At 41.1% G+C, this 25,605-nt stretch overlaps 1 protein-coding gene across 1 annotated transcript in view; it reads left to right on the top strand.

Moving 5' to 3' along the window:
- Positions 1 to 25,605, top strand: part of hmgcra (3-hydroxy-3-methylglutaryl-CoA reductase a) — a 41,406-nt gene that overhangs the window by 10,492 nt on the left and 5,309 nt on the right. The window contains exons 3-18 of the mRNA XM_068029508.1: positions 4,419 to 4,530; positions 4,682 to 4,769; positions 5,454 to 5,538; positions 6,397 to 6,502; positions 6,876 to 6,982; positions 7,198 to 7,317; positions 7,575 to 7,735; positions 9,156 to 9,370; positions 10,807 to 10,997; positions 16,538 to 16,732; positions 17,872 to 18,030; positions 18,182 to 18,339; positions 19,720 to 19,825; positions 22,273 to 22,443; positions 22,615 to 22,755; positions 25,065 to 25,223. Of these exons, the coding sequence (XP_067885609.1) occupies positions 4,419 to 4,530; positions 4,682 to 4,769; positions 5,454 to 5,538; positions 6,397 to 6,502; positions 6,876 to 6,982; positions 7,198 to 7,317; positions 7,575 to 7,735; positions 9,156 to 9,370; positions 10,807 to 10,997; positions 16,538 to 16,732; positions 17,872 to 18,030; positions 18,182 to 18,339; positions 19,720 to 19,825; positions 22,273 to 22,443; positions 22,615 to 22,755; positions 25,065 to 25,223 (2,274 nt within the window). The remainder of the gene's footprint in view (positions 1 to 4,418; positions 4,531 to 4,681; positions 4,770 to 5,453; positions 5,539 to 6,396; positions 6,503 to 6,875; positions 6,983 to 7,197; positions 7,318 to 7,574; positions 7,736 to 9,155; positions 9,371 to 10,806; positions 10,998 to 16,537; positions 16,733 to 17,871; positions 18,031 to 18,181; positions 18,340 to 19,719; positions 19,826 to 22,272; positions 22,444 to 22,614; positions 22,756 to 25,064; positions 25,224 to 25,605) is intronic.

Here is a 25,605-nt window from a genome sequence, read left to right as displayed (position 1 = left end):
CCTAGAATACTGAGGGAGGCAAGGGAAGAAATTGCTGGGGCCTTGACAGAAATCTTTGCATCCTCATTGGCTACAGGTGAGGTCCCAGAGGACTGGAGAATAGCCAATGTTGTTCCTTTGTTTAAGAAGGGTGGTAAGGATAATCCAGGAAATTATAGGCCGGTGAGCCTTATGTCAGTGGTAGGGAAACTATTAGAGAGGATTCTTCGGGACAGGATTTACTCCCATTTGGAAACAAACAAACTTATTAGCGAGAGACAGCATGGTTTTGTGAAGGGGAGGTCGTGTCTTACTAATTTGATAGAGTTTTTTGAGGAAGTGATGAAGATGATTGATGAAGGAAGGGCGGTGGATGTTGTCTATATGGACTTTAGTAAAGCCTTTGACAAGGTCCCGCATGGCAGACTGGTGCAAAAGGTGAAGTCACACGGGATCAGAGGTGAGCTGGCAAGATGGATACAGAACTGGCTCAGTCATGGAAGACAGAGGGTAACAGTGGATGGGTGTTTTTCTGAATGGAGGGATGTGACTAGCGGTGTTCCGCAGGGATCAGTGCTGGGACCTTTGCTGTTTGTAGTATATATAAATGATTTGGAGGAAAATGTAGCTGGTCTGATTAGTAAGTTTGCGGACGACACAAAGGTTGGTGGAGTTGCGGATAGTGATGAGGATTGTCAGAGGATACAGCAGGATATAGATCGGTTGGAGACTTGGGCGGAGAAATGGCAGATGGAGTTTAATCCGGACAAATGTGAGGTAATGCATTTTGGAAGGTCTAATGCAGGTGGGAGGTATACAGTAAATGGCAGAACCCTTAGGAGTATTGACAGGCAGAGATCTGGGCGTACAGGTCCACAGGTCACTGAAAGTGGCAACGCAGGTGGATAAGGTAGTCAAGAAGGCATTCGGCATGCTTGCCTTCATCGGTCGGGGCATAGAGTATAAAAATTGGCAAGTCATGTTGCAGCTGTACAGAACCTTAGTTAGGCCACACTTAGAATATTGCGTGCAATTCTGGTCGCCACCAGAAGGACGTGGAGGCTTTGGAGAGGGTACAGAGGAGGTTTACGAGGATGTTGCCTTGTCTGGAGGGCATTAGCTATGAGGAGAGGTTGGAAAAACTCGGATTGTTTTCACTGGAACGACGGAGGTGGAGGGGCGACATGATAGAGGTTTACAAAGTTATGAGCGGCATGGACAGAGTGGATAGTCAGAAGCTTTTTCCCAGAGTGGAAGAGTCAGTTACTAGGGGACATAGGTTTAAGGTGCGAGGGGCAATGTTTAGAGGGGATGTGCGAGGCAAGTTTTTTACACCGAGGTTGGTGAGTGCCTGGAACTTGCTGCCAGGGGAGGTGGTGGAAGCAGATACGATAGTGACGTTTAAGAGGCATCTTGACAAATATATGAATAGGAAGGGAATAGAGGGATATGGGCCCCGGAAGTGCAGAAGGTGTTAGTTTCGGCAGGCATCAAGATCGGCGCAGGCTTGGAGGGCCGAATGGCCTGTTCCTGTGCTGTACTGTTCTTTGTTCTTTGATAAGCTACAGGTAGCAGGATTTTAGATGAACTGAATTTTGTGGATGAGAGAGAACTAGAGTAGTTGAGTCTGGAGGTAACAAAAGTGTAGATGCAGGTTTTAGCAACTGCCGAAGAAAATTGCTGCTCAACGCAAAGCGTGACCTAAGGACTAAATTGTTTTGCCATGTAGTGTACAGTGTGTTCTGCTACTCGGCTCAAGCTGTGTACAACCCTGGCCCATGTCTTTAAGAAAGCAATGATTAGCACATTGTGAGCCACATTAGAGGCTAATTGTAGGCAGAGATATTAAAGACTAGGAGTCACGGCAGGTTGGTGGAGTTCAGATACCGATCAGTCATAATCTAATTGAATGGTGTAACAGGTTCGAGTGGCCAAATGCCCTCCTTCTCTGTTCATCTATTTCCCAGTTAAATTAGAGGCCAATTGCTGCTTTTGAACAAAGATTTAATCCGAGAATTAGAAAAGAAAACTGAGAGAAACATGAGGACACTGAGAATTGGGAAGGATGGGCAAATAGGGAGAGAAAACTCTTCCTTAAATGTAAGATGGTCGCTAACACATCCAATAAGGAATTCAGGAAAAACTTCTTTACCCAGAGAGTGGTTAGAATATGGAACTTACTACTGCAAAGAGTAGTTGAGGTGAATAGCATAAAGATATTCAAGGTGAAGCGAGATAAGTACATGAGGAAGATAGGAATAGAAGGATATGTTGATGGGGTTAGATGAAGTAAGATGGGAGGAGGCTCATGGTGCATAAACACAGCACAGACTAGTTGGGCTGTAAATTTCATGTAACTCCACGTAATCCCAAACTGCATATTGGCCAATAAATCTGAACATAGTGGCTGTGAGGGGAACAAAAGAAGTGGTGGGTGTTGTAAGTACATGTAGAAGCTTATCTCATACCTGTGGATTATGTTGCTAAGAGGCAGTATGTACCTGAGGGCTTAAGGCTAGATCCTTGGGAGACTCCAGAGGTTATAGTTTGGGGTAGGAAGAGAACCCATTACTGGCCTACAATGTGTATAGCCAAGCAAGAACAGTCCTACTGAGGAGTGGTGTTGGAGGAGTTGGTGTGATTGACTCTAACAAAGATGGAGGACCAAAGGACCATTCCCTGACCCATTCAATCCACAATGGACCTTGATCACCAGGTATTGTGTGTCAGAGGAACATTCCAGAGACTGCTAAGGTGATGCAATCCAAGACGTGGTCAGACCAGTTAGTCACATGACTAACCTGCTTGGCAACCTGGGTTTTTTCTGAATTATACAAAGAGTTTGAACGGGGAGTATCAGTTTGCTCCTGGACTGGGAAGATCTCTCCTGTCTGCTCCCATCTCTTTCTCACGAGCCTCTGAATCCACTGAAGACGCATGAACCCTAAGAGAAAAGTCTCCTACAGCAAACAGGATTTAAGAAGAATACTGGGCCCCAATGAAAAGCAAGATTTACCTACAATCAAGGACTCTACAGTGAGCTTGAATAATCATAGCAAAACCCTTTAGATGTTGCCTCAAACGTTTTGACTTTATTTATCTTCTCTTTTCTGTCTTTATTTGCATGTGTCTATTGCATATGCTAGCATGGGCACATCGTGTATCTGTAGGCGTTAACCGAATTAGAGTTTGTTAAATTTCAACTTTTCTTTTAAACCTAAGAAAGCCTGCTTATGCTGGTTTCTTTGCCTTATAATTGGAAAGCGGTGAACAAGGATTCACCAAGGGGGGTTGCTAAAAACAGTGTGTTTAAAAATAAAACCCTGTTACAGTAAGACCAGGTGAAGGCTGAAAGAGAATTCTAGACCTCTTTCTCACCTGGTTGTAACAATGCATTCAAGTACTTTGGAGAGGAAAAGCTAGAGATGGGGCAAGTAGTTTGCGCAAACAGTGAGAATGGTTTATGTGAAGTGGAGGAACAAAAGCTGTTTTGAAAGGATGGGGACAGTTTCCAAGAATATGGAACTGTTTACAATGTCTGCTAGTATGGGGGCCCAGGAAGGGAAGTTGGGTAATCAGCAGTTTAGTGGAAATAGTATTGAGAGCTGGAGGCGAGTTTCATGGACAGGTTGATCTCAAAGGGCATGAGAGGTGATAAGTGAAGAAAGAAGGCCAAAGCTTGTAGAACTGCAATGGAATTTATCTGTGGGATTCCTTTCGTGGGCGCCTCCACCCTCTGGAATCAGTTGCCATTAGAATTGGGGCCTCTGAAATCCATTGACATTTGAATCTGACTTTGTGTGACCCATAAGCAGTTCAGAAAGGCACTTGCACCTCTCTGCAAGAATAGGTGTTGCTGGCATTTCCAGGGGAGCCCTGGATATCAGGCTAGGTGGGACAGGTGTAAGAAGCACCCTTGCCCCCATCCCCTCCCTGGAATTTTCTGTGGTTGCTCTCGAGGGTAGAAATGGAAACCAGTTTCACCCCAATTTCTGGAACCTTTGCTTCTATTGCACCTGAGTTTCCCCCAAAAGAAGGAGCAGAGGTTCTGGACTCGAGTTTCTATGTTGAGAAGTTATTTAAACATTACTTTGCTACTACATTTAAATTGCTAATAGTTATGTACTTTGTTTTTCCTTTCCCAAATTGTTGCCTGAATCTCAAATACAGTTAAATTTTACTTGTGCACAATTCCTCAGTGTTTTTTTTTAAAGTTGAGAATCTTAATCTCTAACCTGCAACTACTGGAAATATGTTTGCATTGGTGAGTCTACCCCTCATCTGGAGAAAATTTTAAATTTGCTTCTAGGGAGCTTAAATTTTAGGCAAAGCTGGTCATGTAACTAGCAGTGATTTGTTTAAAATGATGTAACTCTTGGAGCAAATGTGATTTTTTTTTTAATGTTGAATTGAATTTCACTCTTGTAACTTTTTCACAGGAGATATTGAGCAGTGATATCATAATCCTGACCATCACACGCTGCTTAGCAATCTTGTACATATACTTCCAATTCCAGAATCTCCGACAGCTTGGTTCTAAGTATATGCTAGGTATGGTCTAAGCATTTTTTAAATGTATGGTCAGTGACTGAGTGCATGCCCTTAAATCTAAACTAACATTTAAACTTGTCCATTACATATTAAATATGTATGCCTATTTGCACACTATGTTCTATGCAACTGAATTTTTAATTTGTTTTAGGGATTGCTGGTCTCTTCACCATCTTCTCCAGCTTTGTTTTTAGTACGGTTGTAATCCACTTTCTGGATAAAGAACTAACTGGCCTCAAGTGAGTACAAAGAACCTCAACTGTACATTTCACTTTGCATGAACATTTTGGATATGATGTATTCACATTACTACGTTCATAGCTGCACTTTTTGGGCTAGCTTGTGTAATTTTTAAGACAGCAGAAGACCAGATTATTCAATATTTAACAGAATATACAATATATGTTGACATTTTAAGTGACCAGTAACTGCAGTTGCAGATAGATAAAAAGAAAGACCTTGCATTTCTGAAGAGTCATTCACAACCTCAGGATGTCCCAAAGTGCTTCACAGCAGTTAAGTACTTCTGAAATGTAGTCACTATTTTAATTTAGGAAACACAGCAGCCAATGTCTGCACACCAATAAAACGCCAATTAAGCTGTTGTTGTGATGGTTGACAGATGAATGTCGGCCGACGTACCGGAAGAATTGCCCAGCATTTCTTTGAATAGTGCCATGGTGGGATCATTTACATCTATCTGAGGTCAGACAGGGCCTCAATTTAACATCTCATCCATAAAATGGCATCTCTGGTGCAGAATACCCATAATACTGTATAGGTTGACACCTTTGCTTAGCGGTAGCACTCTCCCTTCTGAGTCAGAAGGTTGTGGGCTCAAGATAACTAAGGATTTTATTTGTGTATGAGTTTCATAGGAGCATTTTTACCAAGATTAACTTTAAATTCATATTTCTTCACAGTGAAGCCTTGCCTTTCTTCCTCCTGCTGATTGATTTGTCCAAAGCTAGTGCTCTGGCCAAATTTGCACTGAGCTCCAATTGCCAGGTATTGTACTACATTTGTCAGGCTGTGCTTCTTTGCAGATGGCATTGAGCAAAAGATGGATTAAAATGAAGTTGGTAAATCCAGACTGAGGGCTGGCTACAAATAAACACAATGGGGATAAAATTTGTTTGCTTAGCACCACTTCTAGTGGCACTGTGCAGACTTTCATTGATTTTCCCTGTGGCAGACGGCGCTGTGAGCCACTACCTGTGTGGCATTCTGCGTTGATATCAATGAAGAATGCTGAGTGGGGCCCCTCAGGTAGCAGCCCATAACACTGCTTGACCCCAGGGAATCACCGCAGTCTCTGCTTCATGCTACATGAATGAATTTCTTCCCCATTGCCTTTAATATTGATAAATGTTATTCACATCTAGTATTTAATTGACCACTGCATTAAAAGTGTACCGTTCCAAACTACTTGGCTGAAAGCTAAAATTAATATGGTAGTACACTCAAAAGTTGTGATGTACTTTAGTAATATATGTAAACTGAAGAAAAATGTATTTCTAAATTATAATGTGAAAAGTGGATGAAAAACTTTACTGCAGTACTGCTCTCGAGCTTGATTTGGTTTCAGATTAGAAATGTTTTCCATCTATTTGAGAAACATGGTTTTGTGATCGCTTTTATATGCTAAATGGCACCAGTGAGCAGTAGAACTAATTGTAGTCATTATGGCTTTTTGATCATTTAATATTCGAAGATTTTTTAATTATAATGTCTTTAAATGCAAAATTAAACCCATATTTTATTTTATTTTTTTTTCTTGATGTTTGGAACTTTTTTGCAGACTAGTGAGGTCTGCAGTTCTTTGCTATTTCTGTAAACTGGTACTAAATGTACATATTTTGATAGGATGAAGTGAGGGAAAATATTGCACGTGGGATGGCCATCCTGGGCCCCACTTTCACTCTTGATGCCCTGGTGGAATGTCTTGTGATAGGTGTTGGTACTATGTCTGGTAGGTCACATGAAATCTACCTCCTTGCATGCATGTGTGTGACTGACTTCTGTTAGTTTTGTAGGAAGTTGCTGAAAATTTAAAGTTTAAAAGGAGTTTTGTTGTAAGGTACATTTTAGTCCTTAATAAGCTGTTCCATTTTTGTGGTAGAATGTGGATTTGAAACTCTACTTTCATTGAGGGAGTTACTGTTCTCAATGACCCTTGAGGAAACACCTCGGAGGTTAGGAAGGCAAGGTTGAATATCACTTAGCGGTGATTTTTCAAGCAGTGCTGGCATAAACCCACTCTCACTCTCCAGAAAATGTGCAGAAGGTGGAAATATTTAAAAATCAGGACAAGAGAAAGTTCACCATATTTTTTGTTTCTTCAGGGGTACGACAGCTAGAAATCATGTGCTGCTTTGGGTGCATGTCTGTTTTGGCAAACTACTTTGTCTTCATGACATTCTTCCCAGCTTGTGTCTCTCTGGTATTAGAGGTAAGCATGAAATTAGAATTTTTTCCAATACTGTTAGCAGGATTTTATTGCCTGTTGACATGTACTCATTGAGAGCTGCATAATTCAATTTATCTTCAAACAAAACTGGAACCTCTTTAGTAGCTTACAAGTGAAGTATGAAATGGCAAACAATGATAGTTTTCAGGAAACAACTTTGTCATTCAAGATAATTAAACATCAAATTTCTTCCATAGCTTTCCCGAGAAAGTCGCGAGGGTCGTCCAATTTGGCAGCTTGGCCATTTTGCTCGTGTCTTGGAGGAGGAGGAAGATAACAAACCAAATCCTGTAACACAGAGGGTAAAAGTCATCATGGTCAGTATTGAAAGGCATCTTCTGTCATTTCTAGATGAGGTGTAATAATTAACAGATTTCGCTAACTGTGTCGAGTTCTACCCAATTAACTTGTTTTGCAAATATTGCACTATTATGCATACAAGCAAAACGTTCTAAAGAAATAGCCAATCCATTGAATTTTGTAGTTTGTTGATAGTCCAGTGAGATTATCGAACAGTCATAACTTGTGGATAGATAAATAGTTATGGATTTTTTTTATCCCTCTCTGGGCCCAGTCTCTAGGATTAGTTCTGGTTCATGCTCATAGTCGCTGGATAGCAGAACCATCTTCACAGGATAACACCTTGGAAATGCCTAAATCTGGAACAGGACTGGATGAAAGTATGCCGAAACGAATTGATCCAGGGGTACCACTGTGGCAATTTTATCTTTCCAGGTAACTGAACATTAACTTCAATTGTCAGGTTTGTAGGTTTAAAAATATACTTTTACGTCATTGCTTAAAGTGGCTACTCATGGATGCAAATGGGAAGTTACTTACAAAAAGTCATTTTAAGTGTGTCCAATATATTGGCCATCTATTAGTTTTAGGAGAAACCACAAAGTTGTACAATTACAGTTTCCTGAAATGTTTGCTCTGTTCAGTCACAGTGCCTGCTGTGCTTCAAAGTCAGACTTGTCCATCTTCCTAACCTTTTGGAAACAATCTAGTTATTGTGAAGGGAGACAGCTGGAAATAAGCTTTTCCCTAAATAGGGGGAAGAAACACCAATGTGCTCGAGAAATTTTCCCTTTTAGGCAATCTGCCCTGTAAAGGTTCTGGAAAAACTGACTGAGGAGCTGACAAACTTTTATTAATTTAATTACCTACATTTGCCAATCTAACAAGATTCTTCAAAATGTGGATCCTAGGTTCCTGTATTTGAATTCCTAAGAGATCCATCAGAGTTCCACCCAGGGAAAGTATTTTTGGATTGGTATAAAATGTGCTTTTTATATTGGGGTACCTGAAACATAAGTACAGTCGTCTTATTTTACACATTTTAAGAAATGTAAAATTGGATTTTTCAACCTCCTGAACGTGCACATTTGTGTTGTGACTTGTGCATGGGAAATAGTTCCCATTCTAAAGTCATAAAAGTTGTATGTTGGCTATTGACCGGCATTAAACCATTGAACCAGCACCATGACAACTGTAGCACTTGGAGTATCATGGTTAGGTATCCATGCCCATTATCTGCCATTTAATCTCCTGAGTGGTAGAAAACTAGTGCAGGGGACCACATAGACCATGTGTATATATAGCACCTGATATATTGCATACCTCTTTCAGAAGACACGATCATCTTCAGAAATTGGTTTGAACACTGTCTTGAATACATGCAGTGAATCTGTGCTCGCCATGTGAACCAGTAGCATGTTCCATTAGTTTACTAACCTCTGAGAAAAGAAAAAATGCATAACATTTAACCTAGCCCAACCCCTGCGTAGCTTTTCCACATGACCTGGTTTTCCCAACCTGTCTAGATGAAATAGCTTTTCAAGGGAAACACAATGAATCCATTTGATTTTGTATACCTCTATCAAATTGCCCTCATGTCTACAAAAGGGAATAGATACAGCCTTTTAAGCATTTCTGCATAATTAGGGTCTTTTAAGATAGGGATCATTGTGGTGACCCTTTTTTCCTCTCCAAAGCTTTTATATTGCTTCCCATTTGTACGGGATGTGGTGCTTTGCATTCTAACCAGGGTATTAGACAAGACGGTGTACTTAAGTTTTTTATTAGGCTATGAACTTTATAAATTTACTTGAATGCTAGTTAATGCATTTTGTGTGTGTTTCATCCTATACAGAATGATCAGCCTGGATGTTGAACAAGTAATCACTCTTGGCCTAGCACTCTTCCTTGCTATCAAATACATCTTCTTTGAGCAAGCAGAGACTGAATCCACTCTCTCATTGGTGGTGCCGAAAAAGAATACTGATTGTTGTGGGAATAATAACGGAACTACCAGAATCCAGTCTCATTGTCCAACAGATGAGGAATCAGCCAGTAAAGAAAATACAGGTAGAAGTTACAGATGCTTATTACAATTGCTGTGCACTTTAATGGAACTTTAATTATAACCATGCTGTGAGGTTGGAATGCACACAAGCCAGACTGACAGATTTCTTTTGCTAAAGTACATTAGTGAACAGTTGAATTTTTACAATAATCTGGCAGTTTTGTTCTTTTTTTAAACTGAATACAAATTTTCAAACTGCTAAGGTGAAATTTATACTCCTGCTCTCTGGATTGTTAGTCCAGTCCTGTAACCACTACACTGCCATATCACAGCACTGTGGCGCAGTGTTTAGCACCGCAGCCTCACAGCTCTAGCGACCCGGGTTCAATTCTGGGTACTGCCTGTGTGGAGTTTGCAAGTTCTCCCTGTGTCTGCGTGGGTTTCCTCCGGGTGCTCCTGTTTCCTCCCACATGCCAAAGACTTGCAGGTTGATAGGTAAATTGGCCATTATAAATTGCCCCTAGTATAGGTAGGTGGTAGGGAAATATAGGGACAGGTGGGGATGTGGTAGGAATATGGAATTAGTGTAGGATTGGTATAAATGGGTGGTTGGTCGGCACAGACTCGGGCTGAAGGGCCTGTTTCAGTGCTGTATCACTAAACTAATACATTTGAACTTGGCTCTGGCAATATTTTGTCATTGGGTTTATAAAGCTTTCTGATACCAGTACACTATAGAAAATTTATACTTGTGCGTGATGCTCAGTTCATCAGCTCAAATACATGTTTCTTCTACCCTCACCAGTGATCAATTTGTAACGAATAGTACTTTAGCACTAGCATCATACTAACTGCCTTCCCAGACCATACCCACAGTTGGATATTTTTCTTCCACATTTGGATGTAAAACAATCACAACCCCACACACTCGACACTTCAACTATTGCTGCAATCCTAGTGGCAAAACTGCTAGCAGTGATGGCAGTAACATTGGGTGTAAAATGTAGAAAAATGCCCCATTCCTCAGTACTCACTGAGGAATACTAAAAAAAAAAGACTGACTTCATGGGCAGCACTTAGTGAAATTTAAATATTTAATTTTCATTTTCCTTACCCTAAATTTATTAAATTATGGCCTTTTGCAAATGAGTGTTAATTTGTTTTGATGCTTTTGGCTACCTTGCTCCCGTCTCACTCCTATCCACCCCTAGTGGAGCTTTCTCTTTAAAACCCCCCAAATTGCTACATTTCTCTCATCTTTGAAAGCTGCCTTAAAACCAACTCTTTGTCCACCTCCCAGTATTCCTTAAGATTTGGGACTGACCATAATTGAACCAACTTGGGATAACATAAAAGCTTTCGTTAAATGTAATTAACATGTTACTTTTATCCATCAGGCTTTACAAATATTCTTTTATATACATTTTTTGAAAGACTATTTGTATTACCATTGCTTGTACTTCCATATCAACTAATCACAGGTTATTTTTCCCTGCAGATGAAGTCATTAAGCCTATTGCGTGCTCTATCCCTAATTCAATTGATCGTATGTCAAAAGCAAATTTTATGTTGGGAGACTTCACTCCTCCTAGCTCTTCATCTTCAGGAACACCCGAAGAGCTGGATACTGAGTTTCCTCAAGAGCCACGATCAATTGAAGAATGCTTGTCCATACTCAAAAGCCCAGAGGTAAAAGATGGCTAACTTAATTAGTCATAGTTCAACAGAGTTGAGACTCTGGAAGAAATATAAATTTGTGTTCTGTATCTGATTTGTCACTGGACAGGATTCAAACATACATATGCACATACAAATTAGGACCAGAAGTAGGCCATTCAGCACCTCGAGCCTGCTCCGCCCTTCAATAAGATCATGGCTGATCTGTTTGTGTTTCGAATTCCATGCTCCCATCTACCCCCGATAACCCTTGATTCCATTGCCTAACAAGAATCTATCTACCTCCGCCTTAAAAATATTCAATGACCCTGCCTCCACCACCTTCTGAGGCAGTGTTCCAAAGTCGCACAACCGTCAGAGGAAAAATTTCTCCTCATCTGTGTCCTAAAAGGGTGACCCTTAATTTTAAAACAGTTCCCCCATAGTTCTGGACTCAACCACAAGATCCTTTCCACAGCCACCTTGTCAAAACCATTCAGGATCTTGTATGCTTCAATCGCATCTCCCCTCACTCTTCTAAACTCCAGTGAAAACAAGCCCAGTCTGTCCAACCTTTCCTCATAAGACAATCCACTCATTCCAGGTATCAGTCTAGTAAACCTCTGAACTGCCTCCAACGCATTTACATCCTTCCTGAAATAAGGAGACCAAAACTGTAACTTTCCAGTCTGAACCTAACCAGAATCTAGCGAATTTTGAAAAATTAACACCAACGCATCTACTACCTCATTAGCCACCTCTTTTTAAGATCCTAGGATGAAGTCCATCAGGACCCGGGGACTTGTCAGCCCGCAGCCCCGTCAGTTTGGTCAGTATCGCTTCCCTGGTGATTGTAATTTCACCAAGTTTCTCTCTTCCTTCCATCTCCTGATTAACTGCTATTGCCGGAATGTTGTTTGTATTCTCTTTGGTGAAGACAGAAGCAAAATATTAATTTCATCCGCCATTACCTTATCTATTAGCTCCTCATTTTCACTGTCGAGGACCAACACTACGTTTACTTTGTTCCTTTTTAAATACCTGTAGAAACTCTTGCTATCTATTTTCACATTTCTAGCTAGCTTGCCTCTCATACTCAAATGTTATGACCAGGTGAGAAAGGTGTCCAGGGGTCCCTTTCAGTGTTCACCTCATCTTGCTGTGACAGGATTTAATTTTAAACACACCGTGTTTTGAGCTCTCCCTCGGTGAATCCTTGTTCACTGCTTTCCAATTATAAGGCAAAGAAATTAGCACCAACAGGCTTTCTTGGGCTTAAAAAAGAAAAGTGAAATTTATTCAAACTTAAACTCTCTTAAATTCGGTTAACGCCTACGAGTACAGTGTCCACACTAACATGCGTATGTGATGCATGCAGATAAGGACAGAAAGGAGCAGGTGGAAAGGTTTGAGGCAATATCTGAAGAGTTGTTAGTTCTTGAAGCTCACTGTAGAGTCCTTGCTTGTAGGTAATTCTTGCTTTTCAATGGGGCCCAGTATTCTTCTCCGACCTTGTTCACTGTAAGAGACTTTTCTCTCTTGGGATTCATATGTCTTTACTGGATTCTGAAGTTGGTGAGAAAGAGATGGGAGCAGACAGGAGAGATGTTCTCAATCCAGGAGCTTTTTGTCTTCAAACATGGTTTCTCCAGTTTAAAACTCCGTTCAAACTCTGCAACAGCCAGTTAGTCATGTGACTAAACTGGTCTGACCGCGTCTGTTCTGTGTATTGGGAACAGGGACTAACTCCCTTGTTCCAATACTGTCTGCTAGTGTGCAAGAATGTCTTTCTGGCCAGGGGACTGGCATTTCCTTGTAACCGGCCTTCTCTTCCCAGCAACAATTTGAAGTTTAATGTCCCTGTGGTGAAATTAATGTGCCTCATTCTTGGCAGGTGGGGGCCTGCATGAGACTAATTTCTTTCTCCTGATTTAACCTTTTAGTCATTCTCTGCCGTTCTTTACTCTTTGACCAATCATTTGAACTGCCACTCATCTTTGCACAATTATATGCCTTTTCCTTAAGTTTGTTGCTTTCCTTAACCTCTTTAGTTAACCACGGATGGTGGGTCCTTCCCTTGGAATTTTTTATAGTAGGAATATACTTATTTCAGAATACTCTGAATATCCCCCTGAATGTCTGCCACTGCTTCTCTATTATTCTATCTCCAAGCCTAGTAACCCAGTTCACTTCAGCTAACATATGAATTAGGAGAAGGCCACTCGGCCCTTCGAGCCTGCTCTGCCATTCAGTAGGTTCGTGGCTGAACTGATTACTGCACCTTTCCAACCACCTCCGATAACCTTCCACCCCCTTGCTTATCGAGAATCTATTTGCCTGTGCCTTGGCTAGCTCCGCTTTCATGCTCATCTAGATGCCCTTATTCAAGTTTAAAATACTAGTGTTAGACCCACTCTTCTCTCTTTCAAACTGAATGTAAAATTCAATCATATTGTGGTTGCTGCTATCTAGAAGTGCCTTTACTCCTGAGGTCATTCATTAATCTTGTCATTACACAATACCAAGTCTAATATAACCTGAACTCTGGTTGCAGAACATGCTGCTTGAAGAAGCTATCTTGAAAGCATTCTACGAACTCCTCATCCAGGCTACTATTGTCAGTCTAATTTATTTTCCAGTTTATATGTAGATTAAAATTACCATGATTATTGCCGTCCCTTTATCACAAGCACCCAATATCTCTTGTATATTTCATCCTGCACTGTGATTACTGTTCGGGGGGGCCTGTAGACCACTCGCACTAGTGACTTCTTTCCCCTACTATTCCTCATCTCCACCCAAATTGATTCTACATCTGATCTCCCGAACCAAGGTCATTTCTAACTATTGCACCAATGCCATCCTTGATTAACAGTGCTACCCTGCCACCTTTACCCAGTTTCCTATTCTTCTTGAATGTCACATACCCCTCAATATTCAGGACCCAATCCTTGTCATTCTGCAGCCATGTCTCCGTATGGCTATCAGCGCACATTGAAGTAAATAAATTATGATCTATCAGTTTGTCTACTTTATGAATGCTATGTGCATTCAGATAGAGAGCCTTTAGTTTTGTCCTTTTTGTTATCTTTGTAACATCTAGTCTCGACTGTTGGTGTGTTCTTAGGTTTTTTTTTCTTTGTCCCTTCCTACCATTCTCTGACTTTCATTTCTCATATTACTATTCTGCTCTCCTGCCTTGACCTACCCCTTGATTTGCTACATCTACTGAAGCTTGATCCTTCACACCCCACCCCCCCCCCCTTGTTTAGTTTAAAGCCCTCTCTACTTCCCTAGTTATATGGTTTGTTAGAAGACTGGTCCCAGCATGGTTCAGGTGCAGACTGTCACAACAGACTTTCCCCAGTACTGGTGCCAGTGCCCCATGAACTGAAACCCACTTCTCCCACACCAGTCTTTGAGCCACGTATTCTTTAGCCAATCTTTTGTGCCCTCTGCCAATTGGCACGTGCCTCAGGTAATAATCCAGAGATTATTACCCCTGAGGTTCTGCTCTTCAATTTGGTGCCTAGCTCCTCATACTGTCTAAATAGAACCTCCTTTCCTAGTCCTACCTACATGGACCACAACAACTGGATCTCTTTTATTCCACCCCCCCCCCCTTCAAGTTCCTGTCCAGCCCTGAGCAGATGTCCCGAACCCTGGTACCGGGCAGGCAACACAGCCTCCTGGACTCGTGCTCTCGGCTGCACAGAGCAGTGTCAATCCCTCTCACTATACTGTCCCCTACTACCACTACATTCCTTTTTGCTCCTCCTGCTTGAATGGCTTTGTGTCCCACAGTGCCATGGCCAGTCTGCACATCCACCTTGCAGACCTCTCTTTTGTCTACACAGGTTAAGAGCACTTCAAACCTGTTTGACAGTTGCAAAGACTGAGGCTCCTCCTCTACTGTCTGCTCGGTCCCATTACCTGCCTCACTCACAGTCACATCCTCACTGCTGACCAAAACAGATGACTCTGTTCTAGGAGGTCTGACCGTCTTCCGGAACAAAGTCCAGGTATTTCACCCCCTCCTTTATGTTGCGCAGTGTTTGCATTTCAGCTTCCAAATAGATAAATCTGATCTGGAATTTCTCTAGCTGCTTACACTTTCTGCAGACGTGTTTGTGCTGGATTGCCTTAGCATCCAAGAGCTCCCACATACTATAGCTGCAACATAACACCTGTCCTGCCATTGGTACTTGCGCTATTAGTTAATTTACTTGAATTACTTTCTTTAATTAACTTGGGATAATTACTGTGTATAGTAGAAATTTATAGTGCTTATTAAATGCTAGTACCACCTACAACTAAAGTTTTATACTTAATTACACAGATGTGTTTTAGGTCTTTTATTTTAATTATTTTATCTTTTATTTATTTTATATTCTAAAGTGTTCTTTTAATAGATCTACCCTAACACTGGTGTCCTAAGCTAGCTATTAACACACTGGCCGGCTTTGTGTAAGGGACAATCAACTTACTAGTTTCCTAGGATGTCACAGTTTGGTTAAACAAAAGTGATTTTGCCTGTGTCAAACGCTAATGCAAACAATGAAGATTCAGTGACTTATTGTAGATAACAGATAGTAGATGCTAAATAATCGGCACACCAATTTCCATCCTGTACATCTTGTACATTTATATTGAACATAGCAATTCTCTTCAGTTTGGGTCTGCTGGTGTTGCTGTAATAAGTAAACATTTAAATTCATCTGAAGTTAATAATTCTGAAACTTAGTTACTTGGTAATGGTGCTCGTGAACAACTGAGCAGAGTTTACAGTTGATTGTATGACCAGTGGTATTTAATACTAATTACAGATTTCAGATTGTATTCATATCTTTAAAGAATTACATAACAAGATTTTGTGTTTTAGGACTTATAGTAACAACTAAACTTTAAAAAAATAAAAAAATAAAAAATTCCATTAACTAAATTACAAGTTACAAAGAGAGGTATTTTCTTTACTTATTAAATTACTTGAAAATCTCTCAACACGCTTGCGCATTACACACTCCTTTGTGGTTAAGTCCCAAACCACTCCCAGTAGCATCAGGTTGAATTGCCCAGACTTTATTAAAGTCTGTCATTTTTGCTCACTTCTCAGCACTTCCAATCTGGATGTCAGTGAATAAGGCGATTTCTGGTGATCCTACTGGTCTTCCACTTGTCTGCAAACTTCAACTTTCAAAACAGATTCAAGTCTTCGCAGCCTTTTGCTGTATCAAGCTTCCCCGAGAGCAGGTCTCCCTCCCCCCCCTTCAAAGTCTTTGATCTTGTCCTTCAGAGTGGATGAGATTACCTGACCTTTCAGACTCCATCTTAAACTTTTAAAAATCACAATTTTTAAAATGTTAGAGCCCAGCGTTCATAACAATAAAATGTTTCATCCTAACTAAAATGCATGGTCATAGTAAACTAGTAGTTGCATGTTTATGGTCTTCAGCTGCTTTAGAATTAGAGAAGAAACAATTATTGTTGAACTTGATGTATGATACCAGTGACTTAATAGATTTCAAATTTTGTTAAGTCCGAACAGTTTTTTTTTTTCCCCCTCTGTACAATAGAGAGGAGCAAAATGCCTTACTGATGCTGAGGTAATTCGTCTGGTGAATGCCAAACACATTCCAGCTTATAAACTGGAGAATATGATGGAAACTCCAGAGCGTGGTGTATTCATACGTAGACAGCTACTGGCTCCAAAACTCCCAAAACCCACTGCACTACAGCTTCTTCCATTTAGAGACTATAATTACTCATTGGTAAGTCAAAACCGCCAACATTAGGGATTTATAATCAGGAAAAGCGAAACACATTGCAAAGTCATTGAAATGTAGAGGAGTGTTAAGAGTGGGAGAAGAGGAAATGTGGCACACTTATTAGTATTGTTCCAATTGAGCCGAGACTTAATATAGGTTAAATACATGTTTAAAAGGAAAACTATTGCCAATTTTAAAACATTTTCTGTCAAATGTGCTTTTAATCTCAGCTAATTTTAGTTTTTCTCTTTTTAAAAAAAGAATGAAATGTGTTTTGCCAGTTTCCTTTTTGTGAAGGTTTCCACTAAACTTGATGAAGAACACAGCATATTGAGATTGCTGTCTGCTACTTTAGTTTTTCTTTATTCCCAGTCCTTAGTGATTCAACCCTGTAACTGAGGGGCCTGGTATAGGAGGAAAGTGGAGACTTTGCACACCCATGGGACTCATCTAACATCTCTGTAAAGACTCATTTTTCTTTTTCTCTGGAATCTTAAACTCATGGATAAGGAGACCAAATTTACACCCTACAGCACCTTCCAGATGTACTTTTTTTAACTAGTACTTAGTAGTATGTGTTATGTGAATCTAACTTTTTTTTTCTCCCTTTTTCCACCAGTTTCTTTTCCCTCTTATGCCCTGTTCCTCCCTCCCCCTCAATGTTTGACCTCTTGCTGGGGTACAGTTAAATATATAGGAGATGGCTTTCCCACTCATAGTATCTTACTCAAGTGCCCATGTTTCATGTGCGAGGGTAGACAGTGGTGAGTGCTGGGACTGTTTTAACTTTGAGAAACAGCAATGAAATTTGCTCAAGGCCTTACCTTGACACCCAAATATGCACACTTTCATCAGAGGCCACTGGATTCATTCTGGAGTAGGAACCCTCGGTTTTTTTTTACCAAGGACCCTGAGGCCATTTGTACCACTGCTGGCAATGCCTTGCCTGAGAATATTAACTCTGCAGACTGGAATCAAACTGGGGGCATTCCTGATCTATACAAATTAGCCATTCATGGCCTTACCCAGATGAGATTTGACAGGAGATGTTTAAATCTAGAATTTATAGTCACTGGGTTTGGAAACTTGGTTCTACTTTTAATGCTTGAGAATTTGTTTTGTCTAATTTGAACCTCCTTTAGGTTATGGGAACTTGCTGTGAGAATATCATTGGCTACATGCCTATTCCTGTGGGAGTTGCTGGACCGCTTTGTCTGAATGGGAAGGAGTTCCAGGTGCCTATGGCAACTACCGAAGGCTGTCTTGTGGCGAGCACTAACCGAGGTTGTAGGGCAATATGTGTAAGTAGGAGATTTAAATTGACAATGCTGCAGGTGGTTTATAGTTGAATTCTTCCTTGTATCAAAAGTGTATTGCAATCTGTTTAAGATATTTTTTATCTCACTTTAATCTTATCATTGTGATACTAAATACTTGAACATTCAATTTAAGCTTGGTGGTGGAGCACGGAGTCGTGTATTGGCAGATGGAATGACTAGAGGGCCAGTTGTAAGGCTGCCTACTGCATGTGAGGCTGCAGAGGTGAAAGCGTGGCTAGAGAGTCCTGATGGTTTCCAGATTATAAAGGAGATGTTTGATAGCACTAGCAGGTGAGATTTTGTGTATCCTTCCATATTAGTGAGACTCTTGAGCTTGCAGATTCTTTGGTGATTTGGTGTTGCTGTTTGGTCACCATGAAGAGTAGTAAATTGGGTCAATCCTCCCCTCTTTTTTTTTTCTCTCCCAACTGTCTCCACCAATGGTCTTTGTTTCACTGGTCTTGTGGCCTAACAGGGTATACATTTCTGTATGTAGTGCTGCCATTAGGTGATAAGTACAGACTAATGAATTTGCCAAGTATCTAAGTGTTTTTCAATTGTAAACTGCACTGAACATTTATCAGGGAATGTTTAGGATTGATATTTTTGTACTGCAGTTGTCATCAGAGAATTTCTACTGTAATTTCAGAATTGCTACACTGTACGTCTAGAACTTGGTCCTAACTGCAGCCTGGAGGAAGTTCCCTCTGGCTGTTTTTACACCACAAGTGTAACATTGGTGCAGAGTAGTTTTGTTTTCACTGTTCCAGTTGAGAGTATGGCCTGGATCTGACGCCAGACTGAAGCAATTTCTGACTCTTTGAAGGAAAAGTTATAACGTAAATGCAGCCTCCCGCTGCTTGAAATCAAGACGATATGAGTACAACTCAACAAAGCACGAAGCCTGTATTTCAAAAGTGCCCTGAGTATGATCCTTTAAAAACCCTGAGCACTTTTCACTCTTACCTGGGAATGATTTTAAATGTTTAGGGAGCACCATGCAATCTAAACATTTATTCCCCCAAAATTCTGAAGTTCTTCACTAGTAGAAATGTAGTGAAGTGGAACATCGAGTGCGTCAGAAGTACCATAGGCCCTGTCCTCAGTCAGTAAGCCAGTCATTTAACATAATTGGGGTGGGTGGCTTGTCTCTCTAAGGGTGCTTCAGAGGTACTTGCTCCAATAGCTGGGAGGAAAATGTTATAGTGCATGCTGCTTTAAGGGTGGAAGTGAGGACCAGGAAGGGCCAAAGAGGAATGGCTAACATTTTCTAAAACATGTATTGACATTTTTAAGAGGTGTTCAATTTTTCTTTGCAATTAGCTTACTTTTGCCAGTGTTGTCCTTGTGCCCTTACTGATCCCTCATCTTTCACCAAGCGTTTGTCAGGCCTAACTTGCGTAATTGGCAAAACTCTCAAGCTAGCCCAGGAACCCCATTAGGCTCAGCTCTGAGACGTGGAAGACTCTACATCTTCTGTCCTGTGCCCACTCCAACCACCAGAATTTTTCCCTCCTAAATTGAGGGAAGAATTGTGTGAAACCAAACAGTATTTACACGATACTAGGTGGTTGAACTGACACTGGAGCTTATGGTCTCTACAAATCCACTGTTTTACATAAAATCTCCAGGTTTTTTTGTTTACACTTTTTAATAAATTCTGACATGCAGGTTTGCCCGGCTTCAGAAGATGCATGTTGGGCTTGCTGGACGCAATCTTTATATCCGTTTTCAGTCCAAGACTGGAGATGCCATGGGCATGAACATGATCTCAAAGGCAAGTACAAGTTTAATAAAAATATAAACAGAAAAAGGGAAGGTCTGTGATGAGGCAAAATGACATGCTTCCGGTCACTTGCCATTTTAATTCTTCACCCCACTCCCACTCTCTTCGGCTTCCTACACTGTTCCAATGAAGCTTAAGGAACAGCACCTCATCTTACAAATAGGACATTTTGCAGCCTATCGGACTCGACATTGGAGTTCAACAATTTCAGATCATAACCACTACTCCCATTTTCTCAGAGCAAGTCCTGTTAATGGTTCTGCTGTTGCCCTTTATGGCTTCTCTGGACTCACCTTGTTTCTCATCATTTTTCTGTTTGCTCATCCTGTTAGAACCTTTTTTTTGCGGCTTTTGTCATTTAATCTCCTTTGCCCTTTGTTCTATCACAGACTTTCAATTGTGTTCTTTCCTCCTCCCCTCCCCTCTCCTGCCTCTGCACTTGCCTAAAACCTGTTATATCTGTAACATTTTCCAGTTTTTGACTAAAGGTCTCTGGCTTGAAATGTCACTTTTGTTTTGTTTCCCACTCCACGAATGCTGCCTAACCTGAATATTTCCAGAATTTTGTGTTTATATTTCAGCTTTCCAGTATCCACAGTATTTACCTTTTCCAATAGAAATGTTTGACTGAAATATCAACCTGCTTATGTTGGCAGACCTAGTTACTAGTTAGTTAAATTCTCTATTAGCATAGCCACTCCCTGAAAAAGTGAAAGTTCTGCAAATATTTCTCTATGGTAGAGTACGTTGTAATGTTTTAGTTTGAAAGATTGAGCAAGTGCTGTTGAAACCAAAATGGAGGAGTAAATGTGTGGGGGAAAAAGTTTGTTTTGTTAAATTTGCTGCCCCCACCATTTATGAATCCCACATTTATCATGGGCAGCTGACTGTTAGCGCTATTTGCCCAATACAATTTACCAGTACCATAGGAGTTAGTTATAAAGTTTCCACTTATAACACCTTGAGCTCGCAGGCTGTTTTGGGCAGTTCAGTAGGTCCCTCAATAAATTTGCACCTTGTTTGCACCCTGTATTTACCAGTTTACACACACAATATTTGCTAAATGCATACATACCCTTTAACGACTGTATTTTTGTGAAATCGGCACTTTGCCTGGGTAATTGGATTCGACTAAGAATGACATAAGATCCTAAAAGGCTTGCCTTCATCAAGAGCATCAAAATAGGGGGGTGAAGGTGGAGAGAGGAGAGAGAAAAACAATTGAAACAGGCCAAGCATTCACAAGCTGCCATTTTAATCTGCAGCATTTGAATATTTTGATTTCAGTCTTGGAGAATTCCATGACTGCTGCTGTTGCAAATGTGTTAGCAAGCTTCAGTCCGATGAAGCAAGTGTAGTGAAGCATTGCATATTGTGGATAGCAGGAACTGGAAATAAACTCTGTGATCCCTTTCTGTGTGAGTGAGAGATAGATGAATGGAGTACAGAACTTGAGTATTGCTGAAAATAGAGACATTTTGTTGAAGCTTTTCATCTTGCACTCATCAGGACAAATCACAAGAATACCAGTGTAAGGGAAGCAATAAATTTATACTGTATGAGAAGAAAGTGCTGATAGGTTGGGGCCCAGTCTACCTCAGATTACCCTAGAGGGCTAATGTATCCCAAAAGTTTGAGCAACTGGTGAAGCTGCGAGTATGCAGTAGCAACACGTGTGGTGTTCACCACTAACTGGATGCTGCTGTCAATCCAAAAAGATGTTCTGCCTATCACACAAATAAGTAATGTGATGTATGAATTTCAATGTCAGTGTCACGCTAGGTATACAGGTCCTACATCTGAGTGGCAGATTGTATCAGACATGTCCCTTCCGTTGTTCACAACGGGCAAGCTACAGGCCATACCTAATCAGCCCGTGCTTGCAAAACACAAAACACTGTCCGACACTAGATGTGATGCTGCGATTTTTACAACATTCGCTAAATAATCCACGGGGGTGTGCTAAGAATTACGCTGACAACCAATTTGTCACTCAGGTTCGCAGTGTGGTGCATTTGCACATACTGGAAGCTGCATATATTAATACACAGGACCCTGTTCTTTGCTGGTAGAACATGTACACACGTTGTGCCAGTGACAGCCATTCACTGATTCATTGCTGAGGGCAATGCCTTGACCAGAGTCAAGCTGCCTGGTTGAAATATCAAATAAATCTTGGCAGTTAACTGTCATTCACCACCAACTGGTATATTCTCCATGACAATGCCTCTACCAATCCAAGTCCACTTGCTAACCAGTCACACTCTCATACAGTATAAAGTTGTTTTCCCTTACATTGGTATTCTTGCGAGTTGTCCTGATGAGTGCAAGACGAAGAGCTTAGACAAAATGTCTCTATTCTCAGCAATAATAGAGATCTTTTTTGCAAATGTTCCAGAATTTGACATCTTAAGGCTGCTTTTCTCCTGTTTTTTTAGGGCACTGAGCAGGCGCTGTCAAGGTTACAGGAGGTGTTCCCATCTATGCGTGTACTAGCAGTTAGTGGCAACTACTGCACTGATAAGAAACCTGCTGCAATTAACTGGATTGAAGGAAGGGGGAAGTCTATAGTCTGTGAAGCAGTCATTCCAGCCAAAGTTGTGCGTGAGGTACATTGATATGTGCAAATGTGTTTTGGATTTGTTAGTGCATATCTCTTGCTGAGAAAGCATTAATATTTAAGCTTCCAGCTAAGATTTTTTCAAAACTCTTATTACCAACAATGGTTTGTAATTAATGCAGTCCTCTTCACACCTTGTTTACATTTTGTTTTCTTTTAGGTATTAAAAACCTCTACAGAGTCTCTAGTAGAAGTGAATATCAGCAAAAACCTGGTGGGCTCAGCTATGGCTGGAAGTCTTGGTGGTTACAACGCACATGCGGCAAATATTGTTACCGCTATTTATATTGCATGTGGGCAGGTAGGTGCAAAGTTTTTACTCTGCTGTACTATAACTTTGCATTGCTACCACTGACCGAATGCAGAATATTTCCTTTACTTTACTTTAAATTTAAATTAAAATCACCATTCCTTCAGTGAGTCTTTACTGGGACAGTAGCCATCTGAGTACTCGTGCGCAGATCTTGATGTGGAAAATTGTAAATGAGAAATCTTTCTGTAGTTGATGTCTCAACTCAAACATAATGATGCGCCGACGAGGATTAATAAATTTAGGGCAGCAGTGGCTTGGGAAACTATATGGTTTCACCATAAAGTGGCTTAATAGTAATTTACTAATCCCAATTTAGGTTTTTATTGTCATCTTGGAGAGACCATAGCAGTTAATTTGGTAATGACTTATACTGGGTGGTTTCGGTAGAAATCTGTCATTTAAAACTGTCTGATCCTACCAATGAAGATTTGATGAACTATACTGTACTGTTAGATCCCATCCTGTATTTACTTTAACATCCCATTATCATTGAAGACTGAAAGGAAACTTAAATGAGGTAGCAGTGTTGCCGCAGGAGGCTGAGATTGTTTTGCTGGTGCTTTTCAAGACCATGCAATCATTATCAACTTTCTGGCTAGTGTATTGAGCACTGTCCACCTTAATTTGCCAATCACACCTACTGGCCTTCTGTGGCCATTGAAATTTGACAACCTGGAAGGGGTCATCGGCAGTCCTATCAAGTGGCACTTACTCAGTGATAACCTGCTCAGTTTGGGTTTCACCACGGCCACTCAGCTCCTGACCTCATTACAGCCTTTGTCCAAACATGGACAAAAGAGCTGAACTCGAGGTGAGGTGAGAGTGACTGCCCTTGACATCAAGGCAGCATTTGACCGAGTCTGGCATCAAGGAGCACCAGCAAAACTGGAGTCAATGGGAATTGTGGGGGTAAACTCTCCGCTGGTTGGAGTCATACCTAGCACAAAGGAATATGGTTGTGGTTGTTGGAGGTCAATCATCTCAGCCCCAGGACATCATTTGTAGGAGTTCCTCAGGATAGTGTCCTAGGCCCAACCATCATCAGCTGCTTCATCAATGACCTTCCCTCCATCATAAGGTCAGAAGTGGGGGTGTTCACTGTGCAATATTCAGCACCATTTGTGACGACATACTGAGGTTGCCCATGTCCCCATATATAGCAAGACCTGGACAACATCCTGGCTTGGGCTGAAAAGTGGCAAGTGACATTTGTGCCACACTGAATCCCCTCTATCAACATCCTGGGGGTTACCATTGACCAGAAACTGAACTGGAGCAGCCAGATAAATACTGTGGCTACAAGAGCAGGTCAGAGGCTGGGAATTCTATGGCAACTAACTGACCTGTCTCCCCAATGCCTGTCCACCATCTACAAGGCGCAAGTCTGGAGTGTGATGGAATACTCTCCACTTGCCTGGATGAGTGCAGCTCCAACAACGTTCAGGAAGATCAACACCATCCAGGAAAAAGCAGTCTACTGGATTGGCATCCCATCCGCCACCTTCAACATTCACTTCCTTCACCACCAACACACAAGATGCACTGCAGCAACTTGCCAAGGCTCCTTCGACAGCACCTTCCAAACCTGCACCCTCTACCACCTAGTAGGACAAGGGCAGCAGATGCATGGGAACACCACTGCCTGCAAGTTCCCCTCCAAATCGCACAGCATCCTGACTTGGAACTATATCGCCATTCCTCCACTGTCACTGGGTCAAAATTCTGGAACTCCCTTCCTAACAGCACTCTTGGTGTACCTGCACCCCAAGGATTGCAGCTGGCCACCACCCTCTTGAGTGCAATTAAGGTGGGCAATAAATGCTGGCCTAGCCAGCAACACCCACATCCCATGAATGAATAACTTTTTTTTAAAAATTCAATTTTAAAATAACTCCATTCACAAATTTACACTGCAGTTTTTTTTTTTACTGCTGTGAAATCTTACAATATGATCAGTTCCTGTAGCAGTTCTGAGATATAAATTGGCCATCTTTGACTCCATTCACTAGCTTTGCTCGTAAAACATTCTTCATGAGTGGCCATCTAACTTGCACAGCAAACCAGAACATGCCACTCTGAATTTAACCTCTTGCTCAGTAAAGCTTAATTGGACCTTTTTGTGTGCATATTTAGGGTGTTGATGAAAAAACTTAACCTGGGGTTCGTTTCTCACTACCTAATCTCTTCTAATCCACAAACCTTCAACTCTCAACCCAGTTTATTGGTAATTTGCAGATACCTACATACCCTGTAAACATAAGTTGATGCTATGTTTTTCTAATTTAAATGTGTTTCAGGACCCAGCCCAGAATGTTGGTAGTTCAAATTGTATCACATTAATGGAATCAGCTGGCATCAGTAATGAAGACTTGTACATTAGCTGCACCATGCCATCTATAGAGGTTGGTACTGTTGGAGGAGGGACCAACTTGCCACCGCAGCAAACCTGTCTGCAGGTGAGGCTTCATGCAGATATTTTGTCCTTAGTAGATTTAGAGATACAGCACTGAAACAGGCCCTTCGGCCCACCGAGTCTGTGCCGACCATTAACCACCCATTTATACTAATCCTACACTAATCCCATATTCCTACCACATCCCCACCTGTCCCTATATTCCCCTACCACCTACCTATACTAGGGGCAATTTATAATGGCCAATTTACCTATCAACCTGCAAGTCTTTTGGCTGTGGGAGGAAACCGGAGCACCCGGAAGAAACCCATGCAGACACAGTACTGTTATTATCAGCTAATTAAGCCAAGGCATTTTTTTTTAAAGAGGTATAGATGGAAACAAAATTTAGTTCCCAAAGCATCAGACTAGTTATGACAATTGTG

The sequence above is a fragment of the Heterodontus francisci genome, chromosome 4, assembly GCF_036365525.1.
Source record: "Heterodontus francisci isolate sHetFra1 chromosome 4, sHetFra1.hap1, whole genome shotgun sequence".
In the NCBI taxonomy this organism is placed as follows: Eukaryota; Metazoa; Chordata; class Chondrichthyes; order Heterodontiformes; family Heterodontidae; genus Heterodontus; species Heterodontus francisci.
Note: the sequence above shows the minus strand (reverse complement) of the source record. Positions and strands in the feature narration are given on the sequence as shown.